The 21,035-nt window shown below is 41.4% G+C and overlaps 1 protein-coding gene across 11 annotated transcripts in view; it reads right to left on the bottom strand.

The window, feature by feature from the left end:
* The window catches only part of GRIP1 (glutamate receptor interacting protein 1), a 714,321-nt gene that overhangs the window by 25,017 nt on the left and 668,269 nt on the right, over window positions 1–21,035 (bottom strand). For all 11 annotated transcript variants that reach the window (XM_082422694.1, XM_082422693.1, XM_082422684.1 and 8 more), the window contains 3 exons: window positions 9,800–9,956; window positions 8,864–8,975; window positions 3,963–4,196 (listed from right to left, as the gene is read on the bottom strand). In XM_082422694.1, coding sequence (XP_082278820.1) covers window positions 3,963–4,196; window positions 8,864–8,975; window positions 9,800–9,956 — 503 coding nt within the window. The remainder of the gene's footprint in view (window positions 1–3,962; window positions 4,197–8,863; window positions 8,976–9,799; window positions 9,957–21,035) is intronic.

Here is a 21,035-nt window from a genome sequence, read left to right as displayed (position 1 = left end):
AAAAGATACCTTTCTCACTCTCAACACTTAAGAAATTCCAAGGGTTTTAGGAGCTCTGTGCCAGCAACTGGGACCAAGATCAAATATATACTTATTATAAACCACAGTGTCACAGGTGGCCTCCCTGATTCAGGGCCACCTGCGTCTCTGGGTGAGAGGCACTCCCTTCACCCATCCTCCGGGCTTCTGGGGATTTGGGGGCAGGAACTTGTCATTCGGGAAGTATGACAAATTACAGCGGACCAAACTCCCACTGCACTGAGCACTAAGAAAGTTGATTTTATTTCCTCATTCCAGGGAATGCTGTGGTTTGACGCTACAAAGATCCTCAAACAAGAAAGAGCTCCATCTAAGGGGAAGAAAGAGGGCAGCCCTGGGCTGGACTGTTATCAATGTCATCCTCACCACAGCCCGGCCAGACACGCAACAGACACACAACAGAGCAGAACGATGGTGGAGGAAGAGGTCCAACAGGCTACTCTCCAAGGACCTGGACATTAGGGAAACAGTGACCCTCGGGGAGCCACCTCATTTGTAAAGTGACTATCCCGGAGGTAACAATATTTTACGACCTATTAATAAACACATTTGATCACAACAGAGACAAGCAAAAACATCAAAAAAAGATGAATGATCCCTAGGCCAGGGCTAGACTTAAGGGAAGCTATTAACATTTCTGGACAGAAGTGAGAGATCAAAAACTGAGATATCAGGCACACTAGACCACTGCCTAACAAGCCCGCCTAAGGGTCATCTGAGTCTAGGGGACTGCACTCTGTTTGACTTAGCATTTCTATGGCTCAGGGCTCAGACTCTGTAAAAGTGGATGGCAACTTACAGAGAAGAGATACGATGCAAATTGAGTTCTGTCCCTCAGAAAAGATAAGTTCAAAGGCATTGCTTTTATTTCCCTGTAAGTCATTGAGCAGCTTTCATTTTAACTAGGAAATCTTATTTGGCATTCTTTTTTTTTCTCTCCATGGACTGAGATATATATATATATATATATGGTATAGTTTCTTTATCTTCCCTTTGAACAGGCTTTTTCATCCTGCTGTCATTCCTCATTAATGAGTAAAAAAACACTTTTTTTTGCACGAGCCAATCATCTGTTTAAGAATTTTGTTTTTTACATTTTTGAAAAGTAAGTCTTAACAGAATCACAGACAAGGGAAGCTGATTGAAACAATCTATTTGGAGGACTGTCGAGGCTGGATGTCATTACTCAAATAAAACATACAACCTAAACTCCAACCCTTGTCCTATAATTCCACACTGATTGTCAGCTACCCCTGGTTTTACAAGGAGAGAACATGCTTGTCAGACTGATGTAGTGACTAGTAACTAGACACACGTCCATTTCTCTCTCTAAAGAGATTCTCATTATGGTGTACACCTCCATCTCTGGAGGCTCTAAGGCAGCTGCCTGAATCGTCTTTAAGGCTGGGATCCTGAGGAGATCTCATTTTCTGGGTTTCTGATGCTGTAGGGCTGAGGTAAGACTCTGAATGGTGAAATCACCTGGGAAATGCTATTTGCGAAGTCTCCTCTCCTAATAACAGGTGATCCCTCCCTTTTTCTGCTAAGTGAGTAAACTGAAGTTCAGAGGAGTGACGTAGCCAATGACTGTCAGATTGTGACCAAACCTCTGTCTGCCTGACAATTCACTGGATCTTGAGTACCAACTGCAAATATTTGGTGAAGAAAGATGCCTGTGCCAGAATAAGATATGTATTTCCATTTCATATTTCCTCTTAAGGCCGAGCCTGTTCCTGAACTGGGGAGAATAGTGCAAAAGAAGTGGGCATCAAACAAAACAGAAAAATGTTAGCGTATACTGTGCAGTCAATTTTTGGATTCATTTACATATATGAATGTGGGTGTATGTGTGTCCTGAATTGTGAGGTAAAATGTATTTTGGACTGTGTCTTAGCCAAGAAAGTTAGAGAGGCAATGGCCTCTGGAGACACAAGTATCACTTCCCTGTGACCCCCCTCACTTCTCCACCTCCCGTGCTCCCCATCTAAGTACCAAATCATCACTCCAGCGCCAACTTCCTCCTCCAACCACAAAGGCCAAAAAGGGAAGTGAGGCTGTGGTGCTTTGTTCTCAAGTGTCAGGAAGGATAACTAGCTTTTCAGGTTCAGGAATGAAAGGGGACGACCTGACGGAAGACCTGCTGGGACACGGCAGAGCCTCAGACACAGTAGATAGTGTGAAATAAACAAAAACCGTGTAGCCTCTTACCTGAGCTCTGCATTTTCATAAGGTCTGAAGGAAAGGTATTGGTGAGGAGGGCTGGGTGGAAAAGGAGGGGCAGATAATGGAGAGGAAGTTGAAACTCAAGAAACTGGAAGATTAAGCCCACGCTTTATTCTTTCTGTATCAGGAGACGGAGTGGTTTTTGCTTTTTGTTTGTTCTCCTCAGGAAGGGGGATGGATACCGGCCCATTCATTCCTATCCTCTTGAGGCAGTTTCTAGTGCTAGTAAGAGTTGGTAGGTACTGGGTTGGACACGGACAGATCCACAACTTGTTCTCATGGCCAGCTTTCACCAAGTGGCACACAGCCACGAGAAAGATGGCAACTGGAAAATAACACCAAGTGTGTTCAGAATGGTGTGCTATTAACCCTACCCAGCCTTTCCACTCTGGTCTTTGCAGCCCCCTTGGGAATTCCTCCACTAGGTCTATGTAGAAAAGTCCACCCAAGGGGCTCAGGGAACTGAAAACCAGCCTTCATTCCACTTGCCAAGCTGTGCAGTCTTGACTTGGGGTTATTTTTAACTTGAGGAAGGGATGTTTTTCTATTTCCCTGGTCCCCTCTCCACATCACCACCCCCCAAAAGAGTACCTTTTCCTCACTTCTGTGAAGGTTTAGTACAGGCTAATAGCACCCCAATGGGAAGGTAACTCAATTGCATCAACAAGGCACTGTGCCTTTTCATGGTGTCAGGTAATCCTGCAGTGTTCAAAGGACGCCCACAATCAAGACACAAGCGCAATTACCAGTCTCTGCTCTGAGTAAAGTGACTCTTCTAATGACTATTTCTCCTCTCAAGCATTTCAGAATTGGAGAATGTGTTTAACAACAAACATGTGGATGGCCTATCAGGGTAACTGAATTCACTTAAAAAAGAAAAGATACCCGAGATGTGAGCATAAACCACTCCCAGAATTCCATATTGTCAGGTGGCAGGCTCCTCCGCTACATTTTCACTTAACAAGATCATCTTGGGTGTCTTACAATGCCCAGGACACCACCTAATTCTGAGCATCTTATTTTGTTTGGTATCAATCTGGAAGAAGAGTGAAGCCACATGGGAAATGCACTTACTGCTACCATTGAGGGGAAATGACTGAAGTGAAGGAAGAAAGAAGTGCCCCATTTATTAGGTCAAATGGGTCCAGCGGAGTCTGTGATCTGTGGCCTCTCAATTCACAGCCCCCCACACAAATGTTCCAAACAGTCCATCCTCTGCCACTCATTGTGCTGCTAAATGCATGACACCTTTTTTTTTTTTAAAAAAAAAAACAAGATCTATTTTCAGCACATTTTTTAAAACCTCAGCTATAACAACTTGCACAGCCAATTGACTGTCGTTATCTTTGCTAACTGCTTTCAGTACAGGAGGGATGGGGAGACAAGCCTTTGGTATTGCTGGGCTATCAAGAATCTTCCTTTGAGGAGACCGCTTCACTCCAGAAGGAAAAATGGCTCTATTTTATACTTGCTATTTCCCTATCTGATAAATTCATTGCTTGAAAGCCAGTGTTCCCCGTTTTATGAGATCACCTCTCAGAGATCACATTTTGAGAACAATCGGTCTCTGATGATCTGCCTTTAAGCTCTAGCTTCTCTCCTGGGCTGAGCCCACAGTAGAATGTCATGATCATGCTTGCATCAGGGTGGCCACGCTGGACAGAATGTGACCCTAAGGGAGGAGAAGAGACTTTCCTGACCTTGTGCAGCTCCACAGGAGTTGGGGACATGATCTCCTTCATTTCCTGCTTCATTTTTCTCAGGGTGACAGACTTCCTGCCCACATCCGAGGGCAGAGTGTTGCTCCGAGTGGTCTGGCTGTAGTGTGGCCGTGAGCTGCTCCGTTCCTGGAAGCTGGCCTGTCGCCCCAGCTGACTGCGAGGTGTAGGGGCCTCGTGATTCAAACTCATCGTGCTCCCCGACATGATTGTTGCCTGTGGCATTGACAATTTTCAGAAACAATTAAGCCACGGACTAAGAAAAGCGTTTGGTTGCTCAACATGAAGCACATTTCTCCTTCTGCCCAGTCAAAATACGGTCTCTTCAGGGCATAACCAAAGGCTGGAGAATGGACGTACTAATTGCACCATGAAAGTCAGGGAAAATGCTTCGCAAGTGACATTTATAATGCACAACTCAAATCCAATTTAAGTACTTAAGCCATTGAGTTTATTTAATCAAATACCACCCCTGGCAGTTTGGAGGCAAACTGAAAAGCTCTAACATCTGCTTACTGCAAACTACATTTTAAGCATTAACTTTCCACTGAGTGGGATCTAAAGATGGGATTCACGAGGCAACCTTCAGTATATCTTACAGAAATGAACTAAGAACTCCTCAGTGGGGACCAGGCTGACCCCATTTGCAGTGGTGCCTCTAGCCCCACCTGGAGGTAACAATGGGCTGAAATGAGGCTATTGATACAAAGGCGAGGGCTTCTACTGAATGCTGGCTGCCTAGCTCTGGCATATCGTCTTTCCTTTGGCCACGTGGCCGGCTGGAGAAGTTTGTAGATCAGCTAGGTCTCCACATCATTTGGCGTAGGTCAGTGTTTCTTAGAAATGACCTTTGTGTAAGACCCTCAGAGAGGTTAAGGAATAATCATTTATCACGCTACCGTATTCAACCCTTTGCTCAAAAGTGATGAGACCTGGGTTGGATTTTACCAGTGAATTGAGAAGTTTGTTCAGTTTCAAATATGTTCCCTGCATAATACACAAGGAATGGTAAGATTAGATCTCAAAAATGACTGAGTCTCAGAAGTGGAACAAAAAGAGCATTTGAAACCAATATCATGCTGGGAATGCTCATTTCTCATGGTTAGAGGATGCTAAAATTCTGAAAATATGCCTGTAGCCAGCTCTGTGTTCCTCCATATGATGGTTATATAATGGTATACCAGCATCAGTGAATCGGCATGAAATCATGGATACAGAAAACAAATTCCATGTGCCACGTGACTGGCTACAACATGATCTAGTGGTGTTAATACCGATGCTAAAAGTAACAGAAGTGTAATTTGTTGAGTCCTTTGAATGTATTCACGCACTTAAGCCTCACAACAACTTTATGAGGTAAGTGCGTTATTCCTCCTAATTTACATGTGAGGAAACTGAGGCACAAAAAGGCTGACCTACACAAGGTCCCATAGGTAGTAAATGAGCCAAGTGCGCTATCTAATACTACTGATCAGGAGGGAATACTGCAAAGTGAGTAGAGTTTTCACTTGTTATCTTGCTAAGATTTATAATTCCAAGCTTCACCTGGTGTTCAGCTATACACATGCCACTAACAAGATCTTTGAATGACAGCCAAGTGTTAGCACACAGGTAGGTATATCTACAACTCTGTTGAAAAAGAAACAAAACAAGTGAACTTATCAATATCCTGACTAGATCAGTTATCTTACTGATAATTTTGAAAAAAACAATTGTAAAAAAAACCTTTTGGGTCATTGAGCATTTACAAATGCTAAGTACCACATCTGTGTGTGTGTATATAGCATACCATTAAATACTTATAATAACTCTATTTGGTAAGGTATTATAATTATTATACCTCCTCATTTCACTTAAGGAAGGGGATGCCTGGATAAGTGAAGCAAGTTGCTCAAGAGTCTGGGATTACAACTTTAGCAATCTGTCTCCAAAACTCTTATTCTTGACTATGAGGCTATATTGGTTCTCAGTCAAGTATGAGGTTGAAACACATAAAACTGACTTTTTTTAGTAAATGAAAAAAAAGCCCTTAACATTTATCCAGTGTGGATTATCCATATAATGGTTTATTTCAGATAAATCCCCTTTAAATTGAAACCTTTCTATTACTAGCTTTGTTGGTAACATGGGACATCCTTTTATTTTATGGCATTTAACTCACACATATCATTTCCTTGTTTAATCTACTGTTACTGACAGCATCTGATGATTGTTTTCTTGCTGTGGTGACCATCCACCTATTGTTTTTACCTATTTAGACTAGTTATTTGCTTTGTTAACATTTATTTTTAATACTCATTTTTCATTAGACAAACAGGAAACACATTGGAAGTCGAATAATCACTACAGCCGGGAGACAACACTTGTGCTTTGATGAGCCTTAGCCACAACAGAAGTTACAATCTGATCTAGAAAGGGTTCTAATGGAAGCAATGACAGACTATCAAAAGGTCTTCAGGTCGAGTTTTCAAAGGATAGATTGTTTTGTTTAAAGTGAATGTAAATTGAATTAGTGATATTGCTGAAGGAATATTAAAATTAAAACACAAAAACTAAAATAAAAAGTAATTAAAGTTTTCTAGGATTTGTTTCTGCTTCAAGAGTATGTATTGCCTGTTTTCATTTTGCACAATTCATAATTTATATTATACTTTTTCAAAATTATTAGTGAGATAACTGGTATACATACAACTTAGGAGGAACACGTTCAAGAGTTCTCTATCTGACGTTTAGTTAAAACTTCTTCCTATGTTATACTAAGCAAAAGATAGTTAAGGCAGTATTCATTACTCAAAATGTGGCAAAAATAATTTCTATCAAACATTTATTGTGTCATGTTCTATGTTAAGTGCCGTATAAACATTAGTTATTATAATCCCCATATTTTAAAGAAGAAATACCTGACAAGGAAATTAAGTAACTTGTCCAAAGTCTTAGTTTGAATTTTTCTCTTTTGTTAAAACTATATATTTTTCAGCGCTAAAGTTGAACTTAAATTATTGCTAGCAATGGGGAAAATGACTAGTATAATTTTCATTTTCATTTCAATTGTAATCATTTTTCATCTTAGCTAATCTTCTACATTTGTTACAGTTATAGTACGCTTTAACTTTTAATGCTGGATATAAATTTCTTATGCAGGAACCTAGCTCCAATAATAGTTTTTGCATAGTAGCTTTTGCAATCAAGGGAGTAGGGTTCATCCAAACTGATAAATGAATACTCGTTGTGCTAAAAGTGTGAATGAGATTCTAATTTATGGATCTGTCAATCATTCTTCCTAGTTGAAAACTTTAGTTTCTCTTTGGCTGTTAATTCAACCCATTTTTTTTTCCTGGATGTATAATTTCGAGGGCCACACCTGCCTGAAACGACGTTAGAGAAAACCTACTGGCTCCTGCAACATGACTTCTATGCTGACGGATGTTGTTTCCATTAGGTAACTCAATGTCTGAGTGAAAACACAACTTCATTGTATTACTTTTTACATCATCTTCATTTTACCTAATGTAGAAGAAGCTATTAGAAGAATAGCTGCTTCTTCAAAAGAGAAGTATTTCAAAATGCAAAATGAAAAAGGCATAGGAGCCAAAACATGCTTTGAAAAGCAGGAATATGTTCAAAAATTGTGAACTGAGATCTTTATTCAGTTTGGAAGAATGCCGATCCTTCTCCATACGGGAAGTGGTAAAAGTTTAAATAAGCCACCTGATACTTAAGCACTCTACTTTTTTTTGAAAGTTTCATAAAAGGGAATCAATTGCTAACATCTTAATTTATTTAAATTGTATAGGATTATCCATCTCCAGGTCCTTTAACTTGTGCTCTGAAGCCACAATTCATGCCAGGTAATAATCATGATGTTTACAAATTCAAACTAATATTTTTCTTTATAATTCTCTTTGCAGATTCACAAACATTAGAATCACATAAAATATCCACACATGCATTTGAGAAGCAAAATAATATAAAGATGAGTCATCGTTTTAGAATTGCAAGAGTTCCACCCCATTAGGCCATTCACATTCCTTATGGTGACTTGGGGACCTCATACGACATCAAAATAAAAATGAAACTTTTGCCGCTTTATTTTTTACAGCTCAGAAAATTTAAAAGAACATAAAAGGAAACAGTCCAGGACTTCCCAGACCAAAGTGTGAATACCATCAGCAAATTTATGGCTTGGATTAAAGAGCTCACCAGGAGTTCAGCTATTATACTCCGTCTCTCTGCAACTCCTTGAATTCACACTAAGTTAACATAGAATCAGGATTTGCAATCAACAGCAACGTGGTCTGTAATATGTTGGCTGCTTTTCAAACAGACTGGCTTTTTTCACCAGCTGCACTGTCATCTACTTTAAGGGCAAAATGAAGTAAAATAAAATTTCCTCTTATGTTCCTCTTCCCGATCAAATTAATGTCTCTACCAGGTACAAATGAAAACATGCCAAAGAAACCTTTCTACAGCACATAAGAGAATGAGAGATGCCACTGCTGGGAGGCTTAGCTCGCCCGGAACGAGCCAGTGGCAAACAGGTACAGTCAGGGTTAGCAGGGAGCGATGGCAGAAGCCACAGGTCAGTAAGCTCGGGGGGGTAGGGGGGGGTGGGAATGGGGAAAGAGATACTTTTAACTGCATTGGATAAAATCAAATCACTGTCCAGACGGCAAGGGGGCAGGGAAGGCAGCTTCACAAGCAAAAATATAAACATAAAGGGTAGCTACCAAGAGATTCATGTTTCTCAAAGACACACGCCTGTCAGCTTTCTCCTGTGGAAAGGGTTAAAGCTTTTAAATGAACTGGTGTGATCAATGCCAACTCAAAAGGACCAAGAGAAAAAATGAATGTAGAAACAATAAAAGTAGCAGGACCGAGGCTACCTCGAGTTCTCTGAGAATTCCTGATTGTCCACAGGTTTCCAAATCCTCTAGCGCTTGGGACCAGAAGTTCTCCTCTTGCTCGGCCTCTGCGCTGTCCGGAGCCCCTGTAAAACTGTTGTGAAAAACAGTCTGGGTTAAGAACTTGCCAGACATTTTTTTTTTTTTTTTTGGTATCCAGAATCTCTCTCTCCTTCATCTCACACACAAAATAGAGATTCGTTTTGGATCTGGCTTTCTTCCCACTGTGGCCTCCAAGTCAAGCCAGCTCCAGTAGAAGGACGCTTTAGGAAACTCAAAGTATCTCAAAGACCAGAAGGACCATGGTCTTACTAATTGAATTTCAGAGTATTTACGGCTGCATCAACATGGCACCCGTGGAAGTATCTTTCAGCTGCTCTGTCCACAGGGAAAGGGAAATCAAACTTTTCTCTAAGAGAGAAAAATATGCTTTCCCCACTCATTATAAACATCAGTATAGAGCCGTTAAGTGCTATCGCTTTTTATGAATTTCCTTAAACTATTTTGGTAAGGAGCAAACTGCTAAAATAGACCTCTCAGTTAAAAATATGGAACCCTCAGTTAAAAAAAATTTTTTTTTCTAATGTAAGGTAATGTGAAACTACCTTCTAAATGAAAGGAGAGGGAACTAGTCATAGAGTGAGGACACGGTTTACAGAAGTAGAATTTCCTCATGTGCTACTGTTGTTTTCATTCAGGGAAACTTAGCTCTTGCCCTGTTGTGTGGTGGAGCCCTGGCTCCCACTGGGCAGGCCCAAGTCTTCGAATCTGGGCATGGGGCCAGCACGGATGGTGACAGTGGCTTCACACAATGCTTCCAATGCTAGCAGTAGGTGCCACCGGAAGTAGAGAAGTTCACATCTGGCCCAAATGACCCGGAAGCAGTTGGGACAGGGCAGCAGTTGGTGAAAATCTTACCCACTGACTGTGGACCGGTCCCAGTCTTCGTTACTCAGCCCCACATCTGGGTAAGTCTGGCTTCGAGGCTTAGTGACTGGGGACAAACTGCCTCTCTGTTTGGGACTCCTCCAGTCATAGGTGTTGAAGTTGTAGCCTGAGGCCTGAAAGCCAGCGCCTGAAACAAAAACAAGGCGTTATATTCTATTTTAGTAACTTGTCTTTTTCTGTAGTTTGCATTAGTTTGTTCAAGGGGGTTGACTTTAACAGAATTTGGGATCATGAAGGCCATCAAGACAATACTTAAATCTTACATTAAAGACACATTCACACCTATTATCCCTAATGAGTCTAACAACAGCCCTGAAGTAAGACCCTTAGACTTAAGCAGGAGGAGCCACAGCGCTGGACCTGTGCTTTCTGTGGCTCCTGCCCTCCTCGGTCCGGGTGAGAAATCTCCTGGGGGCCTGGCGGCAGTGGTGGTGGAATAGGCCCAGACCTGTATCTAACCCTTTCTAGTGCAAGCTCCAGAAGGTCAGAACCCTGACTTTCCTGCCCAGACACCCTGTGTCCACTTCCAGGGTGGAAGTCTGTCCTTCTGAGAGTGGAATTTGCCACCAGATGTGGGTTCCAAACCCAAGGCGTGGCCAAGGGGCGCTGGTTGCAGGGGTGTGGACCAACCTTGGCTAAGCCGGCTGGCGCCCACCAATGTTAGGGATGGGCCTGAGGATTATTTCATCCACCAAGAAATGACATTGTTAGCGAGCAGAGGGGTCAAATAACTACACCATCAGCAATAACGGCAAATACAAGGTGGGCGTTTACTATGCACTCAGAACTTCATTAAGTGCTTTATTTGTATCACCTTATTTATTCTTCATAATTATCTTTGAAGGTAGATACTGTTATTATTTGCATTCAAGGACCTAGGGGTACTTGCAAACTTTCCTGGGGGTTCCAGTCCTAACTTTAGGAGAATCAGTTTTCAGATCCTCAAATTCCACAGGCAGGTCTTCCCAAAACCGGCCTCGCTGAGAAAGTTCCGGGAGGATCTGAGATCTGTCAAGTCTCCCTTCTTACTTCCCCATTCACAAGTGTTTTCCTGTCCCTTTACAAATGAAAGACATATTTCTCATCCATATCAAACCTCTGAATGAGCTTGGCCCTGGGATATAAAAACTCCCAGGCATCAAATCAAGGGATAATTTGGGAAAGTCTCACTCCTGAGGGAAGGTCTTGGAGTGCAGCCTTATTTCAACCAGGCACAAATTTAGCGCAAGGCTTTTACCCCCTCTCATCCATCTATCTCCCTGCATCTCAGAATCAGAATTCAGAAGGACAGCTGTCAGGGTGAGGAGGTGGGCACATTATGATGTTTATTTGAGCTGCAAAACAAAGACTGACTTCCTTTCTGACAGGGAATTAAGTCTGATTGGCTTGATGGGTGACAGTGAGGAATGGCTTTGACAATGAGGTTATATAATGGACAATTTTCCACGAATTTGAGCTAAATCTGTGGCTCCATACTTTGACAAAAATATATTTAAGCATATTTACCACAAACTGGAAATGACAGTTTTTGACAGTTTTGCAATGACAGTTTTTGCAAGTATTATAATTTGAGGAGACAAAAGTTAGGATGACAACTAAGTGTGTGGTGGGGTCTCAGTTTTTCAAAATTCTTCACGAGGGGCCTTCAGCTGGGAGAGCAGGGGCTGACTGGCTGGTCTGACTTTATGGTTCGTGCTGTAACCACCACACACGGCTTCATCTACTACTTCAGGCTGTGACCCGTTACGTGTGTGTGTGTGTTTACATGTGTGTACCGGGGTTGCAATATTACATTCATTTCTTACTATGCTTAAAACACATAATCTAGCAAACAGGCCTAGGGCTCCAATTTCACATGCAATTCAATGACCCAACCACATAAGATGACTGTCTCCGTGCCATCCTTTTGTTTGTCTTCCCCATTCACTTTCCCTCTACTCGTTTGGTCCTATAATGCCATCCTCACTATCTGTTAGAGCCCAGAGAAAGCAGGATGGCCAAGGATAACGCTCTCTGATCAAAAGGATTTAATCTCCAGAATGCAGGGGAAAGTACACAGCCGCATCATGGAAATACTCTACGAATCTCCTGTTTTAGGAAACCAAGGATTAGAAGTCCTTGGCACAGAGGAACTATTTACAGTTCAAAATCTCATTTTCTTTCTTGGGTAACTGCAGAGTACGGCTAGACATTTGGCGAGAAGTCTTGTGTGATGAATGTGCAGTTTTCTGTCGTTAAGTGTTGAATTAAGGGAACACATGAGTCTCCTCTTGACGAGGGGTGACTGGGCAACACTGCACCTCTCCTGGCTCCGTCTGACAGGCTGTGCATCTTCTCCTTCTGAACCGAATAAACGAACCCCAAATATTCACATGAAGTCTCTGAAAAAGAGTTGGGGAAGCCCGCGCCTCACTTCCCTGACCCAGCTTTAAACTCGCTAAAAGCCAAATGCTAAATGGTTGTGTCCTCCGGGGGGGGCATCCTTTTCTGACAGGCATTAACCCATATGACCGTTCAGTTCCCAGCGGAAATTCCAACATGCTTTAAACTGAGCAGATTAACTTTCTGATTTTCCTTCCAACTGTTGTAAGTAGTTCTTGGTGACTTGGGCAAGAGTGTAAGCATGGCCTTGAGCAGATCTGAAGCATCAGTACTAGGAAAATGTCCCCTCCCTGACGAAAGGCGTGTCTCTCTATACCAAGGATGCCTTGTCTTAATAAGCATTATTAAACGATTATTGCATTACAACAAAGCAGGGCACGAAAAGGGGATACAGTTCAAATATTTTTGCGTTAGGCATGAACTTAGAAGACCTGGGTCTGGTCCATGCTATGCTAGCACAGGGACTGAAGTAAGAGAAGACCTAGGTTCAAATCCCAGGTTTGCCACTTCCTTGCTCTGCAGTCTTGGCTAATTCCCCTCCATGTAAAATAGGGATAATGACAGGTGCTTCACCAGGTTGATGGCAGAATTAAGGAGAATAATATACACAAACGCTCATGAACATGCCTGGAACACAATGAGGTTTTAATGAAAACCTCACTTAATGTTCATTACTTTTATTATTTACTAAGTCACTCAACTTGTCAAGATCTCAGTCTCCTTATTATAAAACAGGGAGAGTAGGAAATCAGCATTGCTAATTCAGGAGATGTTCCAGCACCTCTAAGACTCGCGTCGGGTACTGCAGGAGGAGCTGAAATGTAAAGATAATAAAACTAGGCTCCTGTCGTCCCAAACCGCACAGTTTAGTATAGGTTTGGGAGAAAGAGGAGGAGAAACAGGCATCGATAGAAAATGAGAATTTTAATAGCACGTGAGAAGTGTTATCCTTTCAGTCTGAACACACTGATAGAAAAGAATAGAGATCTGTCTGGGGGTCAGAATACAGGTCATGAAAGGTGTCAACGGAAAAGCAACATACAAGCTGGGACTTAGAGGATAAGCTGGCATTTACCAGTGGAAGTACTGCGGAAGCAGTGCAGGCCTAGCAGGAGGGGCTGGAAAGGTGCACTCATGATAAGCGCCGCCCCCTGGCCTCATGTTCCGTCAGTGGGTTCCCGCTTCACTCTCATGGAGGGAGCAGTAGTCCGGCGATTTTCTGGTCCCTCTTACCATCTGTACTTAATCCTCCCCAGAGGAGGAACAGCGATTTACCCAATGGTCCAGTTCTGGAAAACAGCACTGGGAATGTACCCTTGGGCCCTTCTTGGCTCTCTCCAGACCCATTCTCTCCCACTGCTGCTGCACCGTGAGGTAAGCACACCTGGGTCCCACTCCTGGGGCTCACTGAACTCAAAGGAGGCAGGAAGCCAAGACTGCACGGTTAGCTGACTGTGGCAGACTACTAATTGCCTATCAAGACATCCATTCTTATCTTCATCTTTTTACTAGAATACCAGTTTTGAGGGTGGGCATATTACTGCTCAGGATAAGACTATATATCCTAGCCTCCCTTGAAGTTGTGTTAATTTAATTATGTAGAAAGTTCTGGCCAATGACATGTAAACACAACTTCCAGAAAGGCTCCTTACAACTCTCTTTCCTGCTGCCTGGAATGTAGATGAAATGGCTGGAGCCCCAATAACTATCTTGGACTGTGTGATAAACCCAAGGATAGAAGGCAAGTGCTAAGCATAATAGAGAAGAAACACTTAAGAGCATGGGTCCTTGATGACACTGTTGAATTATATATTCTGAAATGCCTACTCCTTTTTGATTTAAGTCACTGCAATATTAGGGTTTTTAGTTCTATTCAGCTAAGTCAAATCCAACTGACATGCTGGGGTCAGAGTTTGCTTTGTAGATCTGACTTTCCCCTTACTTAAGTCCCAACATCAGACCTGGGTTGGGGTAGGGAAATAACAATCGTGACTCCGGGTGTTCATTCAATCCAGACTTTCTAACAACCCACCGACTCTGTCAAAAAAAAAAAATTAAGATGTTGATATTTTAATCCATTGCTGACTCCAATTTCTATTTCCCAACAGATTTAGAATTGATAAAGGCAGGGACTGATTAACATCAAAACACCTAGTGCTATCAGGGTACCAAAGACCAAAGCTTACTTAGAGAAGAGTGAGAAGTTCAGGATGAGGAGTAAAAGGTACTGTGGGGAAGTGTCAGGAGATGAGATCGATAAAGCAGTTGGGGACTGGATTACAAAGAACTCTGTGTTTTAAACTAAGGACATTTGGCTTCATCCGACAGCAAGAGAGAACCATCAAAAGAGTTTTGTTTTTTTTTTTTAAAGGGAGTGGCATTGTTCAATTTAGGTTTTCTAAAGGTCATTGATAGTAACGTAGAATGGTAAGATGCTCAAAGTAAGATGAATGAGGAAGTAAATATTTCAGACCTGATGAAGGATCTATAACAAAGGCAATGGCAATGAATGGAGAGACATGAGAGGTTGAGCTAGTAGAAAGTAGGAGGATGCCTGGGTCCTGATAACACAGTGGGGCTACCTGCCTCCTCAGGCTCTGCCCTACAGTGGGAGAAAAATAAGCCTCTATCTTGTTTAAACACCATCATCTGTATTTTCTTTTATACGCAGGTGAATCCAATCCCTAACTGTTGCAGGTGGATGATGACAGCGTAATTTAAAATAGGGAATATCTGAGGGAAATTAGGTTTGGGTAAAGGCAAGTTGGTTGCCACAGTTGAGAAGATGTTATCAGGCCCTGAGGAATATCCCTTTACACTAGGAGTCAAACTTAAAAGCCATGGAAAGAAGAAAATAAATGAGGCAGCCCAGGTGCCAGAAAAATCAATTGCCAGAAATATAATTAGACTTTGTTTTTACTGAGTGATGATGTAAATAAGCACATAAAATTAACAGGTATGATACTGTAAACTAGATTTGAAATTCTAAATTGATTAAAAAATTGAAAGATAGAAGTAATTTAAAAATGTATTTCCTAAGTAGTTACTCTTCTTATTTAGAACTGGAAAACTTTTCATTTTTCTTTTTTTCTCCCTCCTTTCCCTTTCTCCCTCCCTCCCTCCCTCCCTTCCTTCTTTCTTTCTTTCACATCTAGGTTTCAGTATCTGGTCTTATATTTTGTATAATAATGTGAGGGATGTTATGGATTGAATTGTGTCACCCCCAACTCATAAGTTGATGCCCTAACCCCTAACGTGGCTCTATTTGGAAATAGGGCCTTAAAGAGGTAATTAAAGTTAAATGAGGTCATATGGGTGGGGCTATGGTCCCATCAGATGGGTGTCCTTATAAGAAGAGGAAATGTGGACACACACAAAACACCAGGGATGCGCGTACACAGAAGAAAGGCCATGTAAGGACACAGTGAGAAGGTGGCCATCTGCAGACCAAGGAGAGACGGGCTTCAGAAGAAACGAAATCTGCCAACACCTGATCAAGGACTTCTAGACTCCCAAACGGTGAGAAAATGAATTTCTGTTGTTGAAGCCACTAGTCTGTGATATTTTGTTACAGAAGCTCAAGAAAACTAACACAAGGTATAAAATTCAGTCTAGATTCCTTTCACTGAGAGTAATGTTTAATTTTTATTCAGTTGCATGATGAAAAAATAGGTCTTCACAAATGTAGGTACTTCTGAAAGTTGATGGAATCTTGGTATAATAATTTTTATTTTTAGGGTAACTACACCTCAGATATTTGTAAAATTCAGATGCTCAATATTGTTTTTAGTACCACAATATTGTGCAGATAAATACCTTCCATTTGTAGCTCTTAATTCACATTCACTATTAATTTAGAGAAGTGATGCTGGTTCTTATTCATAAAGTTTAAAATCAGAGAATGGTTTTGAAAATCAATCTTCAACTCTACAATTTTGGGATTGTAGCTCCTGCCGTTACTTTTATTTTTGAAAGCCAATTTTAGCACACAAGAGCGAGCCAGATAATTTCCTGCCACATTTATTTCCTAAAGCCCCAATTTTGCTAAGAATGAGAAAATCGAATCATACATTTGTGTAACTATTTGTAATTGTTCTTGCCAAGAAATATTCAATGCATTTAGAGGAGACTGGTTTCAAAATGGCAGAGCAAAGATAGATCTACCTTCTCTTAGAAATCACCTCAAAACAAAGAACAGAATGTAAAGTCCATCGTCAGCAAAACTAGAATACTGAGCCATAATACACGGGGAAAGTTACCAAATCCCGTGAAAGACAAATGGGGTGTGGTGCTAAGAAGCCAAGAGGAGACATCTCTGACCAGAGATATTGGAGAAGGCCCAGTCCTCCAAAGCAGGGGCCATGGCATGAGGCAAAACAATAATGCTTTGTTTGGAACAATAGAATGGATTGCATTGACTGGTGGCAGGAAGTGCCCTAGACCCAGTTTGGCACCAGGGAAAAGCCAGGGAGGTGGGCTGAGAGATACCTCCAGACATGCCACGGACTGCATGAAGCAATCTCCCAGTGAGCCAGGCTGGCAGAGAGGAATTCTACATTGGTGGCAGCCTGCAGTTGCTGCCCTCTGCTGGCTGAGGAAGAATGCACTCATCGCAGGTACCGTGAACTGGGGATAAATTTTGCGCCCTTCCAATTTAGGAAAAAGTCATCTCATGTAAACATAAGCAGTAATTTAAAAGTAACTGGCATAAGACATATACCAAGTTAATATTTAAACAAAGGAGAGAAGGCACAGAAAAACAAAGCCATAACAGATGAAGGATACTCATGAGAAAAAGACTGCCATGGAGCAACTGATGAATATGACCAAATATATCACAGCAAAATTAAAAAAATACACATCTCTATAAAACAAGAGATCAGAGATATGAGAGCTCAAGGAAAACTGGGCAAGGCAAAATCATAGAAGGAGACGAAACATGAGCTTGTAGAGATCAGAAAAGAAATGGAAGAGAAAAATAACCCTCCCCCAACGGAGAAAATCCTGCTGAGTCTCCTGTTCTGTGCTACTCTTTGTACGTACTATGTTGTGTTACCTAACTACGTTCAAGGAAAGCTGGACTCTCTGACTGTACATGTTGGTGTCTTTCTGATCAATCACCATCACCTTTTATGAAAACTATAAGGAAGCATGGAAATAAATGAATTATGTATTCAAGTCATAAAAAGAACAAAATCTACAAAGAACAAAGTTAATCAAATTAAAAGCAAAAATTTATTTTAAAAAATCAGAATGGAATTAAATAAATGCAAGAGTTAGTTCTTTGTAAAATAAAAAAGGGCAAATACATCAAATATAGAACCATACTTGGGATATAATTATAGAAACCAAGAAAATTACAAGAATCAAATAAGAGATTATATAATGATATGCAAATATATTTGAAAACCTGGATGAAATGGAGTTGTTTTCTTTTTTCTGAGATAATACAAATGATCATAATGACCTCAAAAAGGATCCAGCCATCCCACTTTGGGGTGTATATCAGAAGGAAATAAAATCTGTATTGAAGAGATGGCTTTACTCCTATGCCATTGGATCATTATTCACGATAGCCGAGATATGGAAACAACCTAAGTGTCTGCCAATGGATGAATGGATAAAGTGTGGGATATATGTATATATACAAGGGAAATGCTTTAGCCATAAAAATGAAGGAAATCCTGCCATTTGCAACAACATGGATGAACCTGGAGGACAAGATACTAAGTTAAATAAGCCAGAGAGAAAAAGACAAATACTACGTGAGCTCACTTATCTGTGGAACCTAAAAATAAAATCAGACTCATAGAAACAGAGAGTAGTATGTGGTTGCCAGGGGCTGGGGAGCAGGAGATGAGAGATGTGGGTCTAAGGGTGCAAACTTTCATTTATAAGATGAATAAGTTCTGGGGATGTAATGCACAGCCTGGTGATGATAGTTACTAGTACTGTATTGTATACATGATGCTAAGAAAGGAGACCTTAAGCCTTCTCACCAAACACACACACACATGAATGGTAACTATGCGAGGTAAGAGATGTGGTAATCAACTTGGTGGTAATCATTTCACAATATATATGTATACCAAATCTTATTACATTGTATACTTTAACTACATAGAATTTTATTTGTCAATTACACCTCAATAAAGTTGAAAAAATAAACTCAAAAGAGAGAACTACCTAAAGAATATATATGACAGGATCAGACTGCCTGACTTAAGAGTCAAGAATTACAGACGTCACAAGAGCCTCACCGTCCGTGAGTATGACAGTCCAGGTACCATCAATTTGTCAGTCTCCTCTTGTATTGATTGACCTTTGCAAACTCTAAGGAAAGCAATCATAGGGTTTTCTGAGAGTTTGAAGGAGGAATAACTAAGACAAGGGGGCCAAAAGCATAAGCTCTTGATAAGGCAGAAAGGCATGAATAGTACAAGAGTCAAGAGAATGGGGAGTGGAAGAAGCCGGCCCAGAAGCAGACTAGAAAATGTGTGTATCAATAGAACTGAGAGTCATCCCACTGTGAGACTTCTTTAAACACAGTCCTTCTTTCTCCACCAGCTTTGATTACTCCATCCTTTTCCCATTTTCATTAACTAAGTAAAAATTCACTCTGTTGGTACTTGTTAATTGTCTGGCCCTTCAGCTGGGTAACCTCCTCCACAAGAATAAGGACCTCTTTTGTCCAACATTGTATACCCATCATATATTGGCTTTTATTGTGCCAGTCATTACATATTTACTTAATGAATGAATGGGGCAAGCTTGACATTTTGGAGTAGAAGCAGAGAACAATAAGGAACACGGCTGCAGAGACATGAATTCCTAGCCCAAGGAGGAAGATGTGCATGACGGAGGTACAACATCCTATTGGGAATGGAGCAACTATTATAGATTTAAGGGTAAGAGTCTTCCTGAGATATGGTAGCGAGAGTGTGCTGAGAGGCTGTGCGGACAAGGTGGAAAGATAATCTACATCTCAAAACATGATATATCACAGGGGAAAAAAGGTACGGTTCTAGGCCTTCCTTTAAAAAGTCAACTTCACGGGCTTCCCTGGTGGCACAGTGGGTAAGAATCCACCTGCCAATGAAGGGGACATGGGTACGAGTGCTGGTCCGGGAAGATCCCACATGCCGTGGAGCATCTAAGCCTGTGCGCCACAACTACTGAGCCTGCGCTCTAGAGCCCGCCAGCCACAACTACTGAGCCCGTGTGCCACAACTACTGAAGCCCACACGCCTAGAGCCTGTGCTCCGCAACAAGAGAAGCCATCGCAATGAGAAGCCCGGGCACCGCAATGAAGAGTAGCCCCCGCTCGCCGCAACTAGAGAAAGCCCGCATGCAGCAACAAAGACCCAACACAGCCAAAAATAAATAAATAAAATTAAATAAATTTATAAAAAAAAAAAGTCAACTTCACAAGCACTATCTGGAGAGATCTGGTTTAACCCAATATCACAAGTAAAGGGGAAAAAGACAGACTTTGAGATCTTGGTAAACAATAAGATCAAAATGAGTGACTAGGGCGTGCCCACCAAAATTCTTTTTTTTTTTTCCCACCAAAACTCTTATGGTGAGGTAGGCCTGCGCTGATGGGTTCTACAATTTCCAATGATGAAGGTGGCAGGCTTGAGTTGCTCCAGGCTGCCATACTATAGTATGACTTTCCTTTCTGAGTGCTACACTTGTATAGAGTTAAGCTTGAACGTATTCAGAAGAGAGGCCCCCAGGATGAGAAAAACACTCAAAAGTAAGTTACGTGAGGAACAGTGAAAGGAACTGGGGCTACTTTGCTTAGAGAAGGAAAGACTTAAGAGAAGCATGAGAACTGTCTTTGAGCAGCTGAAGGGTTGCCAAGTGTCGAGGAGGCTTTACTTTGGAATGACCTTGAGGGTAGAACTAGAACAAATAGGCAGAAGCTACAGGCTGACAGATTTCAGCTCAATACAAGGGAGAACTCCGAGCTGTCAGAACTAAGTACGGGGAGCTGGGAGAGCTGCCTTAGCGGTTAGGCAGCAACGTGTCACTCTGGGCGCTCTAGGCCGTGCAGCAAGACGGCGGGCAGCCAGGCTGGATAGGACATCAAGGGCTGCACTGGACGCCAGACTAGCTGCCTTCAAATTCTCTCCCAATACCGAAATCCTGTGATTTCAGCTTCCGTGTTCCTTACGGGAATCAGTTGAGATGAGTTACGTAAAAGTGCTTTGTAAACTCTAAAGTGTTTTACAAATACAAGGTATTATTACCAATTTTTCGTCACCTTGGAGGATGTCAATTCTATCCCAATTGCCATTTTTTCTATATCTCTCTTATCTCTCTTCAAACTCATAATGATTTTTAATTTATAAATGCCAAACTTATCATACCAATAATTATGACTACTATTCCCTGTCTAGGATTTCAAATTTTCAAAATCCTTCATAAATAATAAATGGTTCTTCATCTTTTACAAACGAGGGATAGGCCTTATATTCAGTGTGCTAATCATGGGCCCGATCTTATTGTGTAAGAGGATAGAGGAGCTAAGTTCTCACATATCACTTAGGGGCAGAACTCATTATAATCAATAGCTCACCAAAATCTGTGTAACAAAAAAGTTCCTACATTAGTAAATAAACAATAAACAGACACATTAAGAAATAAACCTCAGTCTACGCTGATAGAATTTGACTTGGGTCCTTTATCCAGAGTGTCCTCTGGGAGTTTATCAACTCCCTGGCAATGAAAATAGTTGTTATTTGGTGGCATAGCTAACTTGTCACAAGGTATTTGGACTTGGAAAAAATTACTTGCCAGATAAGTGAAAGTCCCAATC

This window comes from Balaenoptera physalus (assembly GCF_965194825.1).
Source record: "Balaenoptera physalus genome assembly, chromosome: 13".
Taxonomy (NCBI): Eukaryota; Metazoa; Chordata; class Mammalia; order Artiodactyla; family Balaenopteridae; genus Balaenoptera; species Balaenoptera physalus.
The sequence above is the reverse complement of the archived record's forward strand: the minus strand, read 5'-3'. Positions and strand labels throughout refer to the sequence as shown.